This window comes from Danaus plexippus, chromosome 17, assembly GCF_018135715.1.
Source record: "Danaus plexippus chromosome 17, MEX_DaPlex, whole genome shotgun sequence".
Taxonomy (NCBI): domain Eukaryota; kingdom Metazoa; phylum Arthropoda; class Insecta; order Lepidoptera; family Nymphalidae; genus Danaus; species Danaus plexippus.
The window spans coordinates 6,821,155-6,842,212 of record NC_083548.1 but is presented as its reverse complement, the minus strand read 5'-3'; the positions used below and the strand labels follow the sequence as shown (position 1 = coordinate 6,842,212).

Genomic DNA, 21,058 nt, shown 5'->3' with positions numbered 1-21,058 from the left:
CGATCAACATTTAACTTATTCGTTAAAATATATTTCTGATCATCAAATTGTTGTAAAGTAGGTAAATATTACTTTTTATTTATAATATCTTAAATTGTTTTAAAAAGAAAGTATTTGTTAAAGTTTTATAAATATAAAAGTTTTTATTTTATTACGGTTATATAAAATTTAATAAGACTATTTAGGTTGAAACGGAGCGTTCCGACCTTGTTTGACATTGTGTGACAGTTAAAGTAGTTCTTGGCTAGTGTTTTGTGCGGCAATATCTGACCTTACGAACTCGAGATATCAGAATTGCAATTGGGTGAAGAGTCTAAAGATACATTGCCTGGGTAGCTAGAACATTCTAGTATTAACTAAAAATGTTAACAGTGGAGGAAATCGAGACGGTTCCTTTTGAGGGCCAACAGCCGGGTACCAGTGGTTTACGTAAAAAAGTTAAAGTTTTTCTTCAAAAGAATTACGTAGAAAACTTTATTCAGAGTATTTTAAATGTTAACGAGGAATTGGAGGGATGTACTCTGGTCGTGGGAGGAGATGGAAGATATTTGGTCAAAGAAGTAGTCGATACGATTATTAAGATCTGTGCTGGTAATGGTGTAAGTAAAAAATTTATATTTCTCTGTTAATATAAATTGAATTATGCTCTAATACCCAAAAAAAATTCTTATAGCACTTTTATATATGAATTTTGAACCCGACAAATATCAACTGTCTCCCAAATTGTTTTAAAAAAGCTAACAAATATTTTTAGCTCCGATCATAAAGATATATAATTAAAATACTCAAACTATGAAATTTTAGTATGTGAACACATTCTCTTCAGGTTGGTAAACTCATTATTGGACAGAATGGTCTTCTGTCTACGCCAGCAGTGTCCCATCTCATAAGGAAGAATGAAACATTGGGTGATTATAAATTTAATACCCTTATATAGAATTATTTAATTATATTTCCTTATTAATTTTTTATATTGATATCTAGTCACATGTAGATTAAAAGATAATTCCTTCATTTAACAGATAGTAAATATGCTATTGAAATTTAATAATCATTATGATAGGAAAAAATTATTGACGAAAATGATGTGTAAACTCATACCACCAAGGAAAGAAGTTGGCATTTGTATTAAAAATATTAACAAAATGTAATTCAATTATATAAATACTGTTTTAAATATTTGCTATTTCAATGAACATTACATAATACATACTGCATACAAATGAAGTGCCCCCTGCCATTTTTAATAGCAATTTATAAAAAGCAAACCTGCCAAAAAAAAAAAACCATTGTCTGTCCAAAATAATAATAAAAAAGTTCTTTATCTGTTTGGTTTTAAAGAGTTATTACTTAATGTACCTTTAACTTTATAATTGAGATGATAATAAAATTAATTTTTGAGGTATGACTTTGAATAAAAGTCATGCATGCAATTATTTTTTCCCATATCTCAAGGTCAAAGCAAAAGCTGGCTGTGAAAAGTACATAAATTGCGGTACAAACGCGATATTAGAACATAAGTTTCGATTTAGGTTCTCATTTGTAGGCTGTATCGTCATACTTGTCCGGCTCTACCCATTACATAGCAGTAATTTTAAATCCTGCTACAATTATTATGTTAGTACAATAAGAGTATTTCATATATATATATATATATATATAAATATAATATTTTTACACTCCTTAATCAGGTGGAATTATCCTCACCGCTTCACACAACCCCGGTGGTGTAGACAACGACTTCGGCATCAAATTCAACACAAGCAACGGAGGGCCGGCTCCGGATGGTGTGACTAATGAAATCTACCGTCACAGCACCATCATCAAATCATATAAGATTGTGCCAAACATTAAATGTGATATAACAACTATCGGAATAACTAGATTCAAGGTAAGAATATCGCTGCTATAGACCGTGGAAGCGACCTATACAAAGAAGAGTAATCAACAATTTATTTGATGTCTATTCCTTGTTCTTTATTTCCATAACTCTTATCTATTTAAAAAAAATCTGTATAAAATTTACTTGTTCATTATTTCGGCCTTAAGAAAGCTTTAGTAAATAAGAAAATACTAGAAGCTATTTTTAGTATAAGTAATTTTGGTAATGGCTTAAAATAGTAATCATTACATGCTATATTAATTGTAGTCTCTTTGACTATACTCATTAGAGATGTGCCAGTGTCTGAAAAGATATTTATCTTTAAAGATTGAAGATAAAGATTTCGTGGTAGAAGTTATAGACTCGGTGAAGGACTATTTGGATTATATGAAGGAGATATTCAACTTCCCGCTGATCAAAACCCTGTTGGAGGGATCCGAAGACAAGAAGAAATTCAATGTACTCATTGATTCCATGAACGGAGGTGAGCATTACGTCATAAAGATAACCAAAGACAGCACTGGTTTCTGGGTTCCTGTTATGCCGAATTCAATGCGAGGGCGCGATCATAAACTAGTTAATAATTTCAGTGACCGGCCCTTACGTGAAACGCATCTTCGTCGATGAGCTCGGAGCTACGGAGGACAATCTTCGCAGAGTGGTTCCTATGGAGGACTTCGGTGGAATTCACCCGGACCCCAACCTCACGTACGCTGAGGACCTGGTCAGAGAGGTCAGGAAGGGAGACTACGACTTTGGAGCAGCTTTCGATGGGGACGGTGGGTGGTAGAAGATATTGCGTCTCAAGCCCTAGGGTTAAAACACTTTAGTACAAATCACCACGATATGATATCAAGCTATGATTCCTCATTTTTTTATAACATCGTTTATTTTCTGTTGTTTTTCGTTATTTTTGTGTGCATTAAAGACTATAGCCATCAGCATCATAAGAGTTCGAGAGAACGGGAGACTTATATTAATTGCTAACAATGTTTTGACAATCAACTCACGAACTTTACATAAAAATTGTTTACTTAAGACTTGGGGATGCAAAAAAGAAGTGAGATAAATATTACTTCTTATGTGAAGAAAATTTTTTGGTATTACAATACATATGACAGATCTCCGAGGCCTTTTAAGTATATTTATAAAAAAAGGCAAATGTTTCACTTTGGGGCATCTATCAATGAGTTTGCCTTCGTAAGCAATCAATAAGCAAAGATCTCACCAAAGACGATCAGCTCAAAAGATGTTCGGCTGTAGTTGTACGACCCTATATATCTGATGCGACCTGTTTCCAACACTATATCAGGTGACCGCAACATGATCTTGGGCCGCGGCGCCATGTTCGTGACCCCCGCAGACTCGTTGGCCATCCTCGCGTCCTGGTTGCACGTCATCCCCTACTTCCAGCGGACGGGTGTGAAGGGGTTCGCCCGCTCTATGCCCACAGCCGCCGCCGTTGATCTCGTCGCCAAAGAAATGAACAAGGAAATGTTCGAAGTACCCACAGGTGTAGCAAATATTATATAGCTATCATTATCATATACTCCGTACAGAAACATTGTCTTAGTTTGGCAAACTACTAATAATATTCACATATATTTTATCTATGTTCACCTTCATTACGATTAAAGATTATTTTAACCAATATGAATGCCTGTTTCGTTACAGTACATACGATTATTTGTCTAACTAGGAATCGAACCCACCATGCAACACGTGGAGTAAATGAAACTTAAAAATAGTGTAACTAACACCACTTTCTTTTACATATATATATATATAATCACAAGGGCGTACATTAATAGAGTTTTCCATCAGGCTGGAAGTACTTCGGTAACCTGATGGATGCTGACCGTCTGTCGCTCTGCGGCGAGGAGAGTTTCGGCACCGGCTCTGACCACATCCGCGAGAAAGACGGCGTATGGGCGGCGCTGGCCTGGCTCAACGTGATCGCTCACAGCGGACTCAGCGTGAAGGAACTGCTCATGAGGCACTGGAGGAAGTACGGCAGGAACTACTTCGCCAGGTACAGAAAAATATTATACATTAAATAGAAGGATGAGACAAAACTTCTCATCATTCCATGGATACACCGTGCGGGTGCCGGGTCCATGGTTGCAGGGAGAGGAGCCTCAACAGTGCCTGGGACTTGCGACCCAGGTGTAGGTTTAAGGAGACCCTATCTGACGAGCGTTAAACGCTCACCTTCACCGTCAAAGCTCCTCTCTCTACCTAACCAAATTTGTAACGAACCTACTAGGGCTGCCTTCGAAGTACGTTCCAATAATGAATTGATATTAGTTCTGGACAGGCCCAAGTCTTTCATTAGGTTGTAGAGAGATTTAGCTGTTGTACCTCTCGCTCCCACTTCTACAAAGAATTTCACGTAATATTGGCTTCATTGCTGTTCCTCCTCGTGTATGTAATTTTATATATTTGTTAAATTTATATATTTTCCCCTTAGCTTTATCGGTCATCGTTTTTGCTCCATACACCTGCAGATAAGTTGGTGAAACTATATTCGCTTCTAGACATGACTTCGAGGAGTGTTCGCTGGACTCGTGCCGCCAGCTGATGACCGACCTGGAGCGGACGGTCACCGCCGAGGGGTTCGTGGGATCCAAGCATTATATACAGGATGTAGAGAACGCGGTCGTCGCCGCCGACAACTTCTCATACATGGACCCCATAGACCGCAGCGTCGCCTTGAACCAGGTACGATGAGGTCCGACAACCTCTGTGGAATTGATGACCTCCCGAGGATTGCTCTTCAGTGAACCGATTTAAGTGACCATTGATTGATGTAAATGATAACAGCTACGAAAGAAATCGTTTTTTGATAGGAGAGGACATAACGTCCGCCCGTGATCACGGTCGCTGTAAAGTAACCGAAACGTCGGGAGTATTTAGTTTTTTACAAAAATAAAATCACGCGTAGTTTATCCGAATAATATTAGTTTCATTTAAAGGATGATTAAATTTTTTTACCGGGAATTTTTCAATTGTTTTTATTGTTTGTGTGGATGTTATTTTTATTCATATGCATATATGCGGATTTTGTTGAAGGAACATGAATCTTCGTCATTTAAAGTATTACAAATATTTTAATTTGTTACATTTTCCTACACATAATTTTTTATCTAAATTAGTTTTATTATCTTTCTGTACAGCACTATATATTTTATTTAATTGTGCACGCCTATGGTTAGCTCGGAGAGAATACATCTAGTATCGAGCTGGTCTTTGGACAGCTGTATGTATGGACAAAACAAATAATAATATATACGTATACGTGTTCCAGGGTATTCGTCTGGTTTTTGAGAACGGCAGCCGCATCATATACAGGCTGAGCGGCACCGGCAGCCAGGGGGCCACGTTACGGTGAGGCACACTTATTACTTATCACACTCAACATTTAATAATTCCATGACATACAAGCGCTGGACCCGACTCCACCTGCTACAACCATTAGTAGTATATTTACATGTTATCCTCATTGAGTGCAGTGCTGCAGATGTTGGGTGTTCTTAACGGAATGTCTTGTCTGTCTGTCTGTGGCAGAATAACTATTGTATCATAATTGGGGTTGTTTGAGATTCTATGTTGGTAAGTTGGGTCTGAATACTTGTATGGGCGACATAAAAAAAATATCTTTTAAATTTGTTGAAATGAACCTTTCTGTTGCACCAAAATATAACACAATGAGATTACTCATATACAAAACAGATATATATATGTCGGAGGATGCCATTGATGGAGTTGCTTGTTGATTGTACGATACTGCATAAAATCGTCTCTTTATCATCTAAACACATTTTAGAAATCTTAATATAATTTAATACGCATTTTTACATTGTTGTAAAGCCTAAAACATGTTTCTAATAACGGATTTGTGATTATATTTAAAGTAGGAAGTTATTAAGTAGCCATTGTCAACTGAGTTACTGTTTAACGCATAGTGTGCAATGTTTAATGTTTATTGAAATTGTAAAAACTTCTAATAACTTTTAATTTGATCTTACTTTATAAGTTATGTTTTTCACATATTAAATAACATTATTATCGTGATTTAAGTAACGACCAATCAGAGCAGAGCACGTAGCTTGAGTGAGGTCGAGGCGTCATCTTTATATAAGGCAGTTTGACAGTTGTCACAGGTGGAGGTGTAAATTGAGGGTGGATCGGGTTGGATCCTCGAAGTTGGTTGATCGGAAGTGGCGCTTTGAACTCACTGCTCGGTCTTAACTCAGTTCTCTTTCTGATCATTAAATGTGTACAGTGATTTTGTGATTTAAACGTGCTGAAACTTAATTAAAATATTGTGAAAATCATAATCGACGTGTTTTGTGTTCGCACTTTACCCTCATGACGCCCACCAAGTCCTCAACGACTATCGATGATGTCGTTGAGAAAAGTGTTTCTCCGACATCAGAAGTGGGATCGGTGCCGGCACAAAATGGAGATCTACGGACACCAGCAGAAGATGGATGGTGCGCATTATTTGAGGCGCAGCAAACCAGCATGCGGCTGCTCGTGGAGGCGCTATCCAACCCACCGAGAACGGAGGACAAGACCATCACGCTGCCTAAATTTGAGCCGGAAGTAGCAGACAGCGACGCACGTGCTTGGCTAGCAACGGCGGACATCTGCTTATCGGACCGCAATATACAGGGAAGTCAACTAGTTCTTATACTCAGCAAAGCCATGGGAGGTTCAGCCGCAACATGGTTTTCCCAAATAGCTTTTCCTAATATGAAATGGATTGAATTTAAGGAAATTTTTCTTTCCCGCTTTGATACGCTTGAAACGTGTGCAGCGACGATACTAAACACGCTAAATAGTAAACCGCAAGAAGGTGAAAGCCTAGCTGCATATTCAAGTCGTCTGTTTACTCTGCTTATGTCGCGTTGGGGTAGTTTAGGTAAAGAGGAGATAGTGGTATCGCTGATACTTGCACATATTGGGCAAATCGAGCCGCGATTACAACGTCACATATTTTCGGAAGAAATAAGTACCCGCATTAAAATGCAGCGAGAGATGATGGCCTTTTCTTACCGCAAAAGGAACTACCAAGAGGCAGCGAAAACTGTTACAAGCGCCGCGCATGATAATAAACGCCCTAAATTAAATTCCATATCGACCAAATGTTACTCTTGCGGAAAATTTGGACATAAATCCTTTGAATGTTTCAGCCGACCACAAGACAAGCAGCAAACAACTCCGTTCTCCGAACGCCCCAACACGGCCGTTGCTACTCGGACCTCTGTCACTTGTTTCAAGTGTGGTGTTGAGGGCCACGTAGCATCACGCTGCTCGAAGGCATCGCCGGGTGCACCAGCAGCAGCACCCAGCGTTGTGAAGCGAGTGGACATGTGCGGTGTGAGACCTGTCACCGGAATAATCACTCAATTTGATAATGATGATGCCCGGCCTTCAACATCACACGAGGGCGTGTGATATGTCAGGACGGCCGTGTCGGAGGATGCCATTGATGGAGTTGCTTGTTGATTGTACGATACTGCATAAAATTGTCTCTTTATCATCTAAACACATTTTAGAAATCTTAATATAATTTAATACGCATTTTTACATTGTTGTAAAGCCTAAAACATGTTTCTAATAACGGATTTGTGATTATATTTAAAGTAGGAAGTTATTAAGTAGCCATTGTCAACTGAATTACTGTTTAACGCATAGTGGGCAATGTTTAATGTTTATTGAAATTGTAAAAGCTTCTAATAACTTTTAATTTGATCTTACTTTATAAGTTATGTTTTTCACATATTAAATAACATTATTATCGTGATTTAAGTAACGACCAATCAGAGCAGAGCACGTAGCTTGAGTGAGGTCGAGGCGTCATCTTTATATAAGGCAGTTTGACAGTTGTCACAGGTGGAGGTGTAAATTGAGGGTGGATCGGGTTGGATCCTCGAAGTTGGTTGATCGGAAGTGGCGCTTTGACTCACTGCTCGGTCTTAACTCAGTTCTCTTTCTGATCATTAAATGTGTACAGTGATTTTGTGATTTAAACGTGCTGAAACTTAATTAAAATATTGTGAAAATCATAATCGACGTGTTTTGTGTTCGCACTTTACCCTCATGACGCCCACCAAGTCCTCAACGACTATCGATGATGTCGTTGAGAAAAGTGTTTCTCCGACATCAGAAGTGGGATCGGTGCCGGCACAAAATGGAGATCTACGGACACCAGCAGAAGATGGATGGTGCGCATTATTTGAGGCGCAGCAAACCAGCATGCGGCTGCTCGTGGAGGCGCTATCCAACCCACCGAGAACGGAGGACAAGACCATCACGCTGCCTAAATTTGAGCCGGAAGTAGCAGACAGCGACGCACGTGCTTGGCTAGCAACGGCGGACATCTGCTTATCGGACCGCAATATACAGGGAAGTCAACTAGTTCTTATACTCAGCAAAGCCATGGGAGGTTCAGCCGCAACATGGTTTTCCCAAATTGCTTTTCCTAATATGAAATGGATTGAATTTAAGGAAATTTTTCTTTCCCGCTTTGATACGCTTGAAACGTGTGCAGCTGTGACGTGACGATACTAAACACGCTAAATAGTAAACCGCAAGAAGGTGAAAGCCTAGCTGCATATTCAAGTCGTCTGTTTACTCTGCTTATGTCGCGTTGGGGTAGTTTAGGTAAAGAGGAGATAGTGGTATCGCTGATACTTGCACATATTAGGCAAATCGAGCCGCGATTACAACGTCACATATTTTCGGAAGAAATAAGTACCCGCATTAAAATGCAGCGAGAGATGATGGCCTTTTCTTACCGCAAAAGGAACTACCAAGAGGCAGCGAAAACTGTTACAAGCGCCGCGCATGATAATAAACGCCCTAAATTAAATTCCATATCGACCAAATGTTACTCTTGCGGAAAATTTGGACATAAATCCTTTGAATGTTTCAGCCGACCACAAGACAAGCAGCAAACAACTCCGTTCTCCGAACGCCCCAACACGGCCGTTGCTACTCGGACCTCTGTCACTTGTTTCAAGTGTGGTGTTGAGGGCCACGTAGCATCACGCTGCTCGAAGGCATCGCCGGGTGCACCAGCAGCAGCACCCAGCGTTGTGAAGCGAGTGGACATGTGCGGTGTGAGACCTGTCACCGGAATAATCACTCAATTTGATAATGATGATGCCCGGCCTTCAACATCACACGAGGGCGTGTGATATGTCAGGACGGCCGTGTCGGAGGATGCCATTGATGGAGTTGCTTGTTGATTGTACGATACTGCATAAAATTGTCTCTTTATCATCTAAACACATTTTAGAAATCTTAATATAATTTAATACGCATTTTTACATTGTTGTAAAGCCTGAAACATGTTTCTAATAACGGATTTGTGATTATATTTAAAGTAGGAAGTTATTAAGTAGCCATTGTCAACTGAATTACTGTTTAACGCATAGTGGGCAATGTTTAATGTTTATTGAAATTGTAAAAGCTTCTAATAACTTTTAATTTGATCTTACTTTATAAGTTATGTTTTTCACATATTAAATAACATTATTATCGTGATTTAAGTAACGACCAATCAGAGCAGAGCACGTAGCTTGAGTGAGGTCGAGGCGTCATCTTTATATAAGGCAGTTTGACAGTTGTCACAGGTGGAGGTGTAAATTGAGGGTGGATCGGGTTGGATCCTCGAAGTTGGTTGATCGGAAGTGGCGCTTTGAACTCACTGCTCGGTCTTAACTCAGTTCTCTTTCTGATCATTAAATGTGTACAGTGATTTTGTGATTTAAACGTGCTGAAACTTAATTAAAATATTGTGAAAATCATAATCGACGTGTTTTGTGTTCGCACTTTACCCTCATGACGCCCACCAAGTCCTCAACGACTATCGATGATGTCGTTGAGAAAAGTGTTTCTCCGACATATATATATATTAATATATATACATATAAAACTATACTAGAACTATATATTAAAATATATATATATATATATATATATTAATGTTTTAATTATATATAATACATATGTGTAATCATAGCAAATTAAATAAATGCTTAGTTTTTTCCAGTCACATTTCAATGTATAATTAAATTAAATTTAATGTTTATTGCCAGCTGCGGATACATTGAAATATAAGATAATATTTTTTACAATATATTCCCGTTCTGAGACATCGTGCTATTAAAGTTATGTAAATTTAAATTAATCAATTATGTAACAGTATTGTTGATGCAGTACATTATATTTACTGATGATATAAAGTTTACTATACGGTCATGTATTCCACAGTATATATTTGGAAGCGTTCACTCCCTGTGACGGCGACATCCACCTGTCCAGCGAGGAGCGGCTTCAGTCCCTGGTGACGCTCGCCATGAGGTTCGGCAGAGTGAGGAGATACACCGGCAGGGACAAACCGACAGTCATCACGTAGAGCAGAACTTACAAGCAGAACCGTTACTAACTACATACGGATAGTTTAGACTTTATTTTTTTATCTGTAAATGAAAAACTTCACTCTCCGTATGCAGTTCTATGCGAAAGTCTAGTAAGAATACGATGAAATCACAATACAATCAATATAAGCCGTGTATGACCAACTATTTGGCCATCATCACCCACTTGAGAAATTTGAATGGCCAACTGATGGGCCAATCTCGCCAATGCCAATACTTCTCTTGACCAACTAGTTGGCCATTATCGCCAATTAGAACCACTACATACATTGATACATACTATTGTTGCTTCTCCAGAAAGCGTTCTTATAAGAAACTTCTAGAAAATTTCTTCAAGTTATCACATATTTTATATACAAACTATATTATTATAATATTTACAACTAATGAATTTTATGTAAATAAAGAGATTTTATGATAAAACAATACAAGGGCATAATATTTAATGAGCTGTACAGTTTAAATATTTTATCAGCGGCCATCTTTTTTTAAACGTTTTTTTGGTCTTTCTTGCCAGTATATTTATTATTTGACTGTGTCATACAACTTGGTAGCTGTAAGAGAAAAAAAAATTGTGATTTTTAAACCCAAAAACTATAATAAGTTCTAGTGAAGTCATTTTTGACTTTTTCTCTTGTAATTTCTGTTCCTTAATATATTTGTATATTATTTTTCAATAAAACATACATATAAATTTTTCGTTTTATTTATTGACTAGATATCGTTTTTTCTTTTTCTTAAAGAATATTTGCGGCAGTGACTCATTTAAAGTGAATCACGACACAATAACATTCTTAGATTCACAAGACGCTAATTTAAACCGATGACGTCACAGAGCGGTCCGTTACATTAACAATCAAAATTTAAATATGGAACACTAACCATATTCTGAGTTTTTATAATCTATGGTATAAAGAACTGCATCAATAAGTTAACAGTCCCGAACATTATTATGGCGAAGTAAAAAATAATTTTAATTGAGTTTAGTTTTCCTCTGAGCTGCAGCGACCTCATGTGTAGTAGCGAGGGCAACGCGAACACGTGCACCAGACCGCTTACGGCTCCCGTGTAACTGAGGAGAAACATGTTTTATTAGAATATATGTAATCCTATATTAATAGCGATATTTAGGCTGAGAGGCAAGTTTATAAGAGACGAAACTTCTCAGCATGGATTCACCGTGCGGGTGCCGGGTCCATGGTTGCAAGGAGAGGAGCTTCAACAGTGCCTGGGACTTGCGGCCCAGGTGTAGGTTTAAGGGTCCCTATAAAACGCGCGTTAAGCGCTCACCTCCACCGTCCAAGCTCCTCTCTCTATCTAACAAAATTTGAAACGAACCTACTAGGACTGCAGTATTTGAAACTCCAATACGAAATAAACATAACTCAGTACTATGACCCTATAGCGTAATAGTACATTATAAAGAACAAATATTAAAGCGTCATACCGTATGATGGTCCCTATGTAGGGACAAATGCACGCGACGACTATACACGCCACCACCACGCTCCCGTTGATGACGAGGTCGGCGCCGCGAGCTGAGGCGAGAGAGTGCAGACGAGCGGCCTCCGCGCGCACCAGACACACCACTAGCGGGTACACTGTCATCACCTGATATATATTAATGTTTACTCAAAACTCTATTTTCAAAACGTGCGTATTATTTAAATAAAACTAATATTTTCGTATTTACTTCGCGTTTATATGCTTTTTTATTTTTTTGAACTGCATACACCAGACGTTTCGGTTACTTTACAGCAAACGTGATCACGGGCGGACGAGATTTCAGATAACGCAAAACGCTTAGTAAATCGGAAAATATTAATTTTATTTAAATTAATACTCGAAAAGTGTTAGATCTCATGATGTGTATTGTCTTCAGTAACCAATAAAAAAAAATTAAATAAATATTTCGTTTCAGAAAATTAACTGACGCATAGGATAATTTTAAAAACTTACTAAGGCTCTGTGAATCTTGTTACCTCATAAAGCATTATCTATTATTTATTTATCATAGTAATAACAGCAATACTTCTATAAACATAGATCTTTATACGTCAGATACAAAACCACTATAACTATTTCCTATGTTTGGTTATAATTATGTTACGACCCAAATAGAACTCATCCCGCCATTTTTATTTTTTTAAATTCACTAGATTTGAACAACAGTTACTGTGGGTACTCACAATAAAATTAAACTTTAAGAGTTATTTTTCATATTAAAGATTAAATTTTTTAAATGTTTCAATTCTTTGTTTACGAGCAGAATACCTACATGAATTGATATTTACTTAGAGGATTTCTTGGGAAACCTCAGTTATCGTGGCTGGAAATGTAAAAATAACCGATATAACAATATTCTCTTATAAATAGCTAGTTAAGTTAAAACTTCTCACCTGAAATAGAAGAAGCATTCTAGCAATCACAGTCATAACGTCGTGTTTTTCAAAATTGTTGAGAATATTCTGAAATTTTTTTAAAAATAAATTACTTATATATTATTGACACAATTAGATAAGGCGTGTTATAATGGTAGCACTCACGTCCTCAATACAGTTCTTCTCCAACGGAAAACAGATGAAGAAGACCGTGCCGACGAGCGTGTATGTTACAGTCACCAACAAAAATGCTATCGTCAAGTCACGACCCTGTCACAAAGAGCTAGATAAGGCCGAGCTGAACCGCTACGAATCGAGTGAGCATCGATTGGATTCTAATAAAATCTATATATTTACGTTTTTCTCTTGTCTGGCGTTGTTATTCATTATCGTTATGATAATATTATGTATGTAGAATGATAGGGCCAGCATCCCGCTGAGAACGGCCGCGTTCCTCGCCCCGTGGAGACCTTCCCATTTAATGTCTATCGACTTCAAATTGATTCCCCACATCCAGCCCTTAACTATCACGAACAACAGGAGGTACATCACTGACAGTGTACCTGCAAAATAATTCATATATACAGAGATCACTTTTATAACACGAATATAAAGATTTGGACTTAAAGACGACTTGGACGAGCGAGATCGTAGATCTGGCTTGAGAGAACAGAAATTATCGCTTCGATGGGATGACACTTACCAAAAGAAGTAAAGCGAGTGAAGAATGTTACGTTTTTGAAGCACAGCAATGGGAACATTATAAGTGCGACATAAACAGGCACGGTGGTGTGTAGACCCCAGTAGGGAGAGGGGTCTTGAGGGGTTTGGGGTGACGTCATGAAAACCTCGTGCTTTGGACACACTAGATTGGTATCGTATGTCGTCTGGTTTGATGTGGAAACATCTGGAAATATAGATATATCGTTTGAAATTATCTTAGAATATAAATTTGGTACAGCGATAGCGCTGTGCATACCCGTCGGGGACAACCATGTGGACAAAGGCGGGTAGCTTGCTGACTCCTTGTCTAGTTCATAGGAGGGGGGAGGGGGGAATCAAGTTCGAGCCGTAAGTCCATGTAGACCTGTGTCGTAAAGGTACTCACTCTCTTAATTCAAAACACCCTTATTTTTGGCCTGGAATATTCCGCTAAAGCGACACGGTCGAATGCGGAAGCGATCTCTTTTCTCTTTGAGGCGATTAGACCATGAGGGTAACCATTAGGGTTTAGTTTGTTGTTCCTAACCTATCCCGGGGCGTTCTACACACGACTCCGACTACCCTCTTCGGTCGGAGGAAATTGATAAAAAAGAGTATATAACTTGCAAACTTGGTATTCCTTTTATTATAATACGAGAAATAATTTTCTTGCTGGATATTTGCCATATATAGTTTACGTGTTTTTAAGAGCTTGATATGTAGGATGTCAAATTATTTTATGTTTTTTCTTTTACTCTCATTGAATGCTTCGAATGTCAATAACAAGTCCGAGTAACGTACCCATGAAATAATTGACGGTGTAAAATAAGAAGTTGGCCATCAATAGCCAATAGACGAGGGTCGCTCCCAACAGGACTAAGAGACTGAAGGCGTGCGCGATTCTGGACCACCAGCGACCGAGCAGTAACAGACACAAGGCGGGAACCTCACATGTAGAACTACCTGCAGGATACAAAGACAATATGAACTGGCTCGGAGATGTGCTACTGAATAATGTGCTAGTTATAATCATGCGCTCTTAATACTGCCTTTTTTTATATTCTGATGCATTTTGTATAAGATATTTCTTTGAATAATATTATTTGTGAGCACAAATGATCCTAGCATTGTATGAGAGTCTGTGTTTTGCTGTATGAGCGTACAAGAAACTTATTATAAAGGAATACATATTATTTAACGTACTTATAAGCTCATAACATATGCTGTACAAAGGTTATCTTCATTCTTCAACGTGTATAATCATACCGTGGTGTGCGTTGACTCTTATTAGGATGTACGCGGTGTAGAGACAGAGTCCAGCCATCACTGTGAGTAAGAGAAGGGCGGCCGGGAGACCAGCTCTCTCCACGCCCCACGCCATCGTCAGAAGAGATGACCCCATTATAGTGCTCCATATCGAGAAACTGTTACATAAGATAATTCTTTACATCTATATATATATAAAATAAAAATACCACCTCTTTGACCATCGTGTAAGGTAAGTACGGTCAGTAACAAAAATTTGTTCCCTTAACACAAAGATCGCCTATGATTCGTTTAATAATCTGAGGTGATGCTATCGTATATGAAGATTAATGTATGTAAAACTAAAAACGCTGCGTGTGTAGTTACGATAATATCTTACAGTAAGTGAACAGATTTCGTGAAATTTTATGAAGTTATGAATAAAAAATACACCTACTACAAAGATATCTTCGAACAGGAATCTCAATTTTATTACTTATTTACAATAAATATTAATGTGTTTTTTTTTCAAATTAAATAGTGTATTAATTTAATTAACATTATAATAATTGAAAAAAAAAATTGGGCTTGATGACAGCGACCTTTGACAATAGTGATAAATAAAATAATTATTGCACAAATGATTATACATATTCTGGTTACTCACATAGTAACAAGGGAACTCTGTTTATTTTTATCAAACTTCACACTTCGCTCTAAAGTCTTCTGATAAGTCGCCATAATTTCTTTTCCTGACAATTCGGCTGGACCCTGTAATTAAAAAGTAAGGGATTACGGGATATACGGGAATATAATTTTTATTGTATTAAAGGAAGCCAAACAAGCGGATGTTGACTTGAGCTTGAATCTGTACTATAAAAAAAAAAAAAAGGAAAACGTCAACCCAACTGTCAATAGTAAAAAACTATATTTTATTTATAGCCTAATTAAATTTTAATGTTTAAAACAAACATTCTGATAAATAAATAATTAAAAAAATAAATAAAATATTATTCATTACTTTGGAATAATAATTTGCAAAAATGATATCAATCTTGAAGTGCACTAAATATAGAAATTGCAATTTATTTATAAGATAAATTTACGCCTTAGTATCTTACAACCCTGGTGAGTCAAGAGTATGTATTGGTTATCACAACCCAGCGATATCCGCGACGGCCATTAAATATTAATAACTTTAAGGAAATCTATATCTGAGTTTTTACCGTCTTTATATATTTTCATTGATTTATTTTGTTTACGATGTATTTTCGAATAAAGAACGCTGAAAAATTTCATCGATGTATTGAATCTGAGCAGAATTCAAACTTGCAACTATTGTAATATTGCGTACGACTTCTATATTAATTGAACCGTCGTGTCCTGACTGGAGTTAGTGAAAACTTTATCATTCTGTCTTATGTACCTTATCTTAAAAACTACACTTTAATCGAAAAATGTTAAATATTCTTTGTTGTGCGATTAACAAAAAACCATTTAATCTTTCATATTGATAAGTAAGTATATAACATAAGTTATGAATTGGAAAGTAAATAAAAATATTATGTTATATAAAGAAAATTGTTTGCATTGACCATTAAGAACAACGATATGAATCATGGTTTGGTCAAAACTTTTTTTATTCTGATTGTACAGTGGTCGAGCGTCACTCCACCTGTTGGCAGGTGGTGGACATTAAAAGTGAAAGTATTAATACTTACTAAAGTATCGGTACTGGAGCTTAGTGTCTTGTAGTTGTTCTTGGTTCCCAGCAGCAAGGGGTACGTCTCCCGATCGATTGCATTTTGAAGGCAAAGAGTTGCACAACTCTTTGTTCGTGTTTTGCTAAATAAGTTATAGAGGTTAGAAGTATATTCAAAAAGTAAAAAGAAAAAAAATATGCACATTGAAAGAAATTTGCATTTATGTGTACTAATAGTTAATTTATTTCACCTATAACTTTTTGTCTGCTTGATATCCTCCCCGCACTGACATCCCGAGAAATCTGAACAGTCGCTGTCAAAAATTCTGCAATTAAGATAACCTTTGTTTGTATGCATACATTTATTTAAATTTTCTATTCAATAGTTAGAAGAAGGATTCTCTCTCTCTTTTCTTTCTCTCTCTGATGAAAAGTTTTATAAATTAAATAAAGAATAAACATCATACAGTTGTACATACATAATGATTATCACTAGTATAACGATATACGATATAAAAATATATTTTTTATTACGATAGGACAGGATCAAGTCACATTGATTTATTTGATAATTAATAGCAAAGGATTCTTACATTAGTGACGTTTGTTTCACTCGACTAATCAATTTTCATGATTTTTAATGGATCGTTAAATGCAAAAAAATATAATAATAACGAAGTAATGGAAAGGCGTGAAAATATTGTTTGACTTTTATAAATTATATCGGGTTCATAGTTTCCGAACGATATTTTTTTTCTCAGCTTTGATCTAAATGAATTACTGAACTGTAATTTCGTTAGCAATAACAAGTTATAAATCAGTCATTTAAATTTTCAATTAATATCTCTAATTCTTGACATTAATTTACAAGACAAAAAAACTTTTTCGTATAATCAGAAGTTTTAATTGCAACTGTCTCGGATTTATTATTAATTCTTAAACATTTTTATCTTCACATATTTTGTTACTAGAACTTTAATGAAAAAGTCTCCTGGTCTGGTAAAGCTGGTTGTTCAAAGAACCTTCTTGTCTGAATGTTTGTAGGTACATGTCACTGTTGTATCAAGACTTTTATTACCAAAATGTTGTTATTAAAACTTAATACATAAAAGGTCAATGACTCACCCAAAGCTGTTCGAAGTTTCGATCGAAGTCGCCGCGGAATTATCTTCACTGTTTTGCGTAGAATTTCTTTTAAAACGCATTTTTATAACATTGATATATGTAAATATACTATATTAGAACACTATTAATACCACAGTTAAATAATCATCTGTTTAATACATTTTTAAAATAAATTAATTAGGTATGAATTATGATATCCACTGCCAGCGTCCCGAGTTGTGCGAAACGGTCTCTCGAATCGTAATGTGAAGAAATCGTATAGATAATGATAGTATGTAATTGTACCTTAGTGAACCCGTCGTGTTTATACAAGATAGCAGATAAGCATTACTACGCTATTGGGGTTAGGCTTGAAAAGATCAAGGTCCCAGATGATTACTTTGTAAGAGCGACCATTTTAGACGTTGCGAATGTTCAAATGCGATGTTGGTAAGAATCTGTGACGACATAAGCTCCGAAGGGTTGTAAGTTTTTAAAACATAAAACTTCCTTAGATATCGTAAAGATTTGTGATTGAATGAATAAAAATGTCGATTAAAATTTAAAATATAAAATGTATCCACATACGATACTTTGATTCATAGGTAAATGACACTAAAAGATAATGCGTCGAATAAAAAGTTTTATATTTTGATTTGCATGTCAATAATTTAATAAAGACACTTTCATCTCGTGCATCCGTGATCACGGTTGCTGTAAAGGAATCGAAACGTCAGGATTACGTATGTATAAAATAAAAACCCGTAGTATCCGAAAAACTTAGTTTAATTTAAATAATTTTGTTTCCATTGTAACTTTATTACTATGTTTGTTTTATTTATTTATTAACATTTATATAACATAACCACGTTTTAACCGCGCCTTCCTTCTCGTATGGGTTAAACTTATCGTAATACATACATAAATATATTAGGAAGACATTTTAGATAAGTGTAGCAAGCTATTATTAATAACTGTTTGTCTTTAGAACGTTAGTTAAAAGCTAAAATTACTTTGTCTTATCATCGAAATATTAAGAGAACTATTATATAATATTAGTTTTGATCAAAATCAGTCAGAACGGGAGTGTTTTGTTCTACCCGCCAATCAATAATTCAAAGTCTCATGTAACTTTACTTTGCTAACCTATGATAGGAAAGACTATTGTTGAATTTAGACGCTTTTCAAGCCGGTTTTTTTGTTAGGTACCAGCTAATAATATTATGAAGGGATGTGATTTTGAGTTGTGTTAGTGACAATTTATCTTTTCATTTGTTCAAAAAAGTCTTTCATAAACGAGGGTCCAGTAAATCCGTGATATTATAGTTAGCAAGATATAAAATATGATACACTAATATCAAACGAAAACATTGTACAGTTATTACTAGTTATAAAATTTTTTATGTTTATATCAACGGATGTCACTCCTTAATATATTAAGCAATTTTATCATGTCACGTATCTAGTGTTTGTAATCATTGTTTTTAATTGCATAATACTCAGATATAAAAAAAAAATAAAACAGTCAATTCTCCTATGTTGTCATTTCAGATGGCTGAATACATGGGATTTATGCCGCCTTTTACTAACATAAAAGGAATATTAAGTAGATCCTAATGTCAAAATATTTAAACAAGACTTAATTTTCATAACCAATTCGCGACTAAACTTCGGAATTTATATTTACTAATTTGTTACGTACGCAATCAGTGTTGTATGGATAAAATATCGTATCACGGATAATGCTACTCCTAGTTTCAAAAAGAAGATCCCCGATACCCTTCAAGCAATATCATGACATTACTGCCCTAACAGGGGACAATCTATACTTAGATATAGATTGTATAGATAATAAGTAGTTAAGTATAGATAATAAGTTTTACTTATATGTAATGGGACCTTAGATTTGCGTGAGTATTCATTTAAATGAAACTAATATTTTTGGATTACTACGCGTTTTCTAATTTTTTTTTATTAATATGATTCACATCTCGTCTGTCCATGATCACGGTTGCTCCAAAGTAAGCGAAATATTGATAGTATGTAGTTTTTAAAAATAATAAAATACGCGAAACAATTCTGAAATTATTAGTTTCATTTAAACTTTAGTTATATAATTCTAAGGAGTGTTGCAGTTTTCCTGAAACCTGTGGCTGGATGTCAACTGGGTCCCACATAACGAACATAAGACTGGAACATTGAGGTCCTCAAATTATTGCAATGGAAAATGGATTCACACACTTTCAATGTATGGAATATATATCCTTTGGAAGTTTGAGAATCCATTTGATACATACTTTTTAATTTATTTTCCTTTTGTATACAGCCAGTTGTTAATTAGACAAAAGAGTTTGTATGGTTATATAAGAAATAGAAAATATATATTTAAAACAAAACATCTTTATTTACTAAACACATGTAAGTACAACTATTAAAATAAATAATGTTTTCACTTCAGATCATACATATTTCTTTATAAATTTGGATATTGAACTTCTTTCATGGCAACTAATGGCGGAAAAAAGATTTTATGTAATCTATGAAATGTTGCAATAAAATAATGAAAATAACTTAAATATTAAATATCAATAAGTTTAAGATAGTAGTTCATACACTTCACATTCATCCAATTGTCACACATCTCCAATGATTAATTTCGATGACAAAGTAAATGTTTTGGGCAATGTATAAAGAAATAACAAAGTTGCCAGTGACTTACATTATTAAAGCCGACAGTGTAATGCCATCAAGTTTACAATTAACATAAATCATGAAAATAATGAAAGATGATCATAAATATGTACAAAGTTCAATCTCAAATTCCCGAGCTGCATTCGGAGCTGTTCTTGAAGGCAACTCTTGAATCAGAAGCTGCATATTATATGTTAAAACCCATCTTTCTCATGCAAGCCTTATGCTCTTCTATCAACGGGCCGCAATTTTCTTCTCCATTTTCAATAATACTGTTAAAAGATTGGCAGATTTATATCAAATATTTCATTATTCTACATTTTGCATGATGTTATTATCACTCTTCATTAACTGTGACCAAGGGTTAGATGAAAGGGTCTGTTGTATTAACTGTATTATAGTATAACTGTATGTAGTATTTTCTGTTACTGTTCTGATACACAGGTGGCTTCTGAAGCTTTACATGTACTTTCATAAAGAAAATAATGGTCAATAACAAAATACAAGACTTAACAACAGACACTTTCATCCTAACGTGATCAAGATTAATTAAAAGTAATAAAAAATTCGGATGAAATATAATTAATCCTGTTTATAGGGTTTAATTATGAAGTGTACTAGTGAAAATTTAATCTTAAGATACCATTTTTTTATTACACTATACTTACACTACGCATTATTATTCAATACTCTCAACAATTAATACTAATATGCAACGGCGACATTACACCATATTTTATCAAAAATACATTACGTAATGAATATTTCTTGGAAAATGCAATAACCTTACCAAGCATCCCGTGCTCTTTTGGTCTCCGGGCAGGCACAGCAAGGCTTCAATTTTGGCTTCTCAACCTGAGCCGGTTCGGGCAATGGTGGAACACTACCGTCCACAGCT

General features: G+C 35.7%; 2 protein-coding genes across 3 annotated transcripts; one reads left to right on the top strand and one right to left on the bottom strand.

The window, feature by feature from the left end:
- The first annotated feature begins 226 nt into the window (after positions 1 to 226).
- Positions 227 to 11,029, top strand: LOC116771142 (phosphoglucomutase). The gene is made up of 10 exons (XM_061523054.1): positions 227 to 599; positions 827 to 908; positions 1,692 to 1,891; positions 2,210 to 2,366; positions 2,473 to 2,661; positions 3,195 to 3,395; positions 3,707 to 3,914; positions 4,420 to 4,603; positions 5,190 to 5,269; positions 10,169 to 11,029. Exons 1-10 carry the CDS (start codon positions 363 to 365, stop codon positions 10,311 to 10,313), a joined length of 1,683 nt encoding a protein of 560 aa, XP_061379038.1. The 5' UTR covers positions 227 to 362; the 3' UTR covers positions 10,314 to 11,029.
- LOC116771525 (sodium-coupled neutral amino acid transporter 9 homolog) lies at positions 10,909 to 17,753 on the bottom strand. Of its 2 annotated transcripts, XM_032663397.2 has the most exons (12): positions 17,491 to 17,752; positions 16,617 to 16,691; positions 16,385 to 16,508; positions 15,331 to 15,434; positions 14,685 to 14,842; positions 14,220 to 14,381; positions 13,420 to 13,623; positions 13,074 to 13,279; positions 12,882 to 12,986; positions 12,735 to 12,803; positions 11,783 to 11,946; positions 10,909 to 11,407 (listed from the first exon to the last, which is right to left on the bottom strand). In XM_032663397.2, exons 1-12 carry the CDS (start codon positions 17,568 to 17,570, stop codon positions 11,239 to 11,241), a joined length of 1,620 nt encoding a protein of 539 aa, XP_032519288.1. In that variant the 5' UTR covers positions 17,571 to 17,752; the 3' UTR covers positions 10,909 to 11,238. The 2 variants fall into 2 exon arrangements, with proteins under 2 accessions (XP_032519288.1, XP_032519291.1); XM_032663400.2 differs by lacking the exon at positions 10,909 to 11,407 and having other exon boundaries at positions 11,789 to 11,936; positions 17,491 to 17,753.
- Positions 17,754 to 21,058: the final 3,305 nt, after the last annotated feature.

What these genes read in the sequence shown, in the direction of transcription:
- LOC116771142 (XM_061523054.1), top strand. Translation starts at nt 363, where the DNA reads ATGTTAACAGTGGAGGAAATCGAGACGGTTCCTTTTGAGGGCCAACAG. An exon ending in AAGGAAGAATGAAACATTGG is followed by an intron (nt 909 to 1,691) that starts GTGATTATAAAT and finishes CTCCTTAATCAG; the next exon opens with GTGGAATTATCCTCACCGCT. An exon ending in GGCAGGAACTACTTCGCCAG is followed by an intron (nt 3,915 to 4,419) that starts GTACAGAAAAAT and finishes ATTCGCTTCTAG; the next exon opens with ACATGACTTCGAGGAGTGTT.
- LOC116771525 (XM_032663397.2), bottom strand. Translation starts at nt 17,570, where the DNA reads ATGCGTTTTAAAAGAAATTCTACGCAAAACAGTGAAGATAATTCCGCG. An exon ending in GAAACTTCGAACAGCTTTGG is followed by an intron (nt 16,692 to 17,490) that starts GTGAGTCATTGA and finishes TCTTAATTGCAG; the next exon opens with AATTTTTGACAGCGACTGTT. An exon ending in CACTCGCTTTACTTCTTTTG is followed by an intron (nt 13,280 to 13,419) that starts GTAAGTGTCATC and finishes ATTATTTTGCAG; the next exon opens with GTACACTGTCAGTGATGTAC.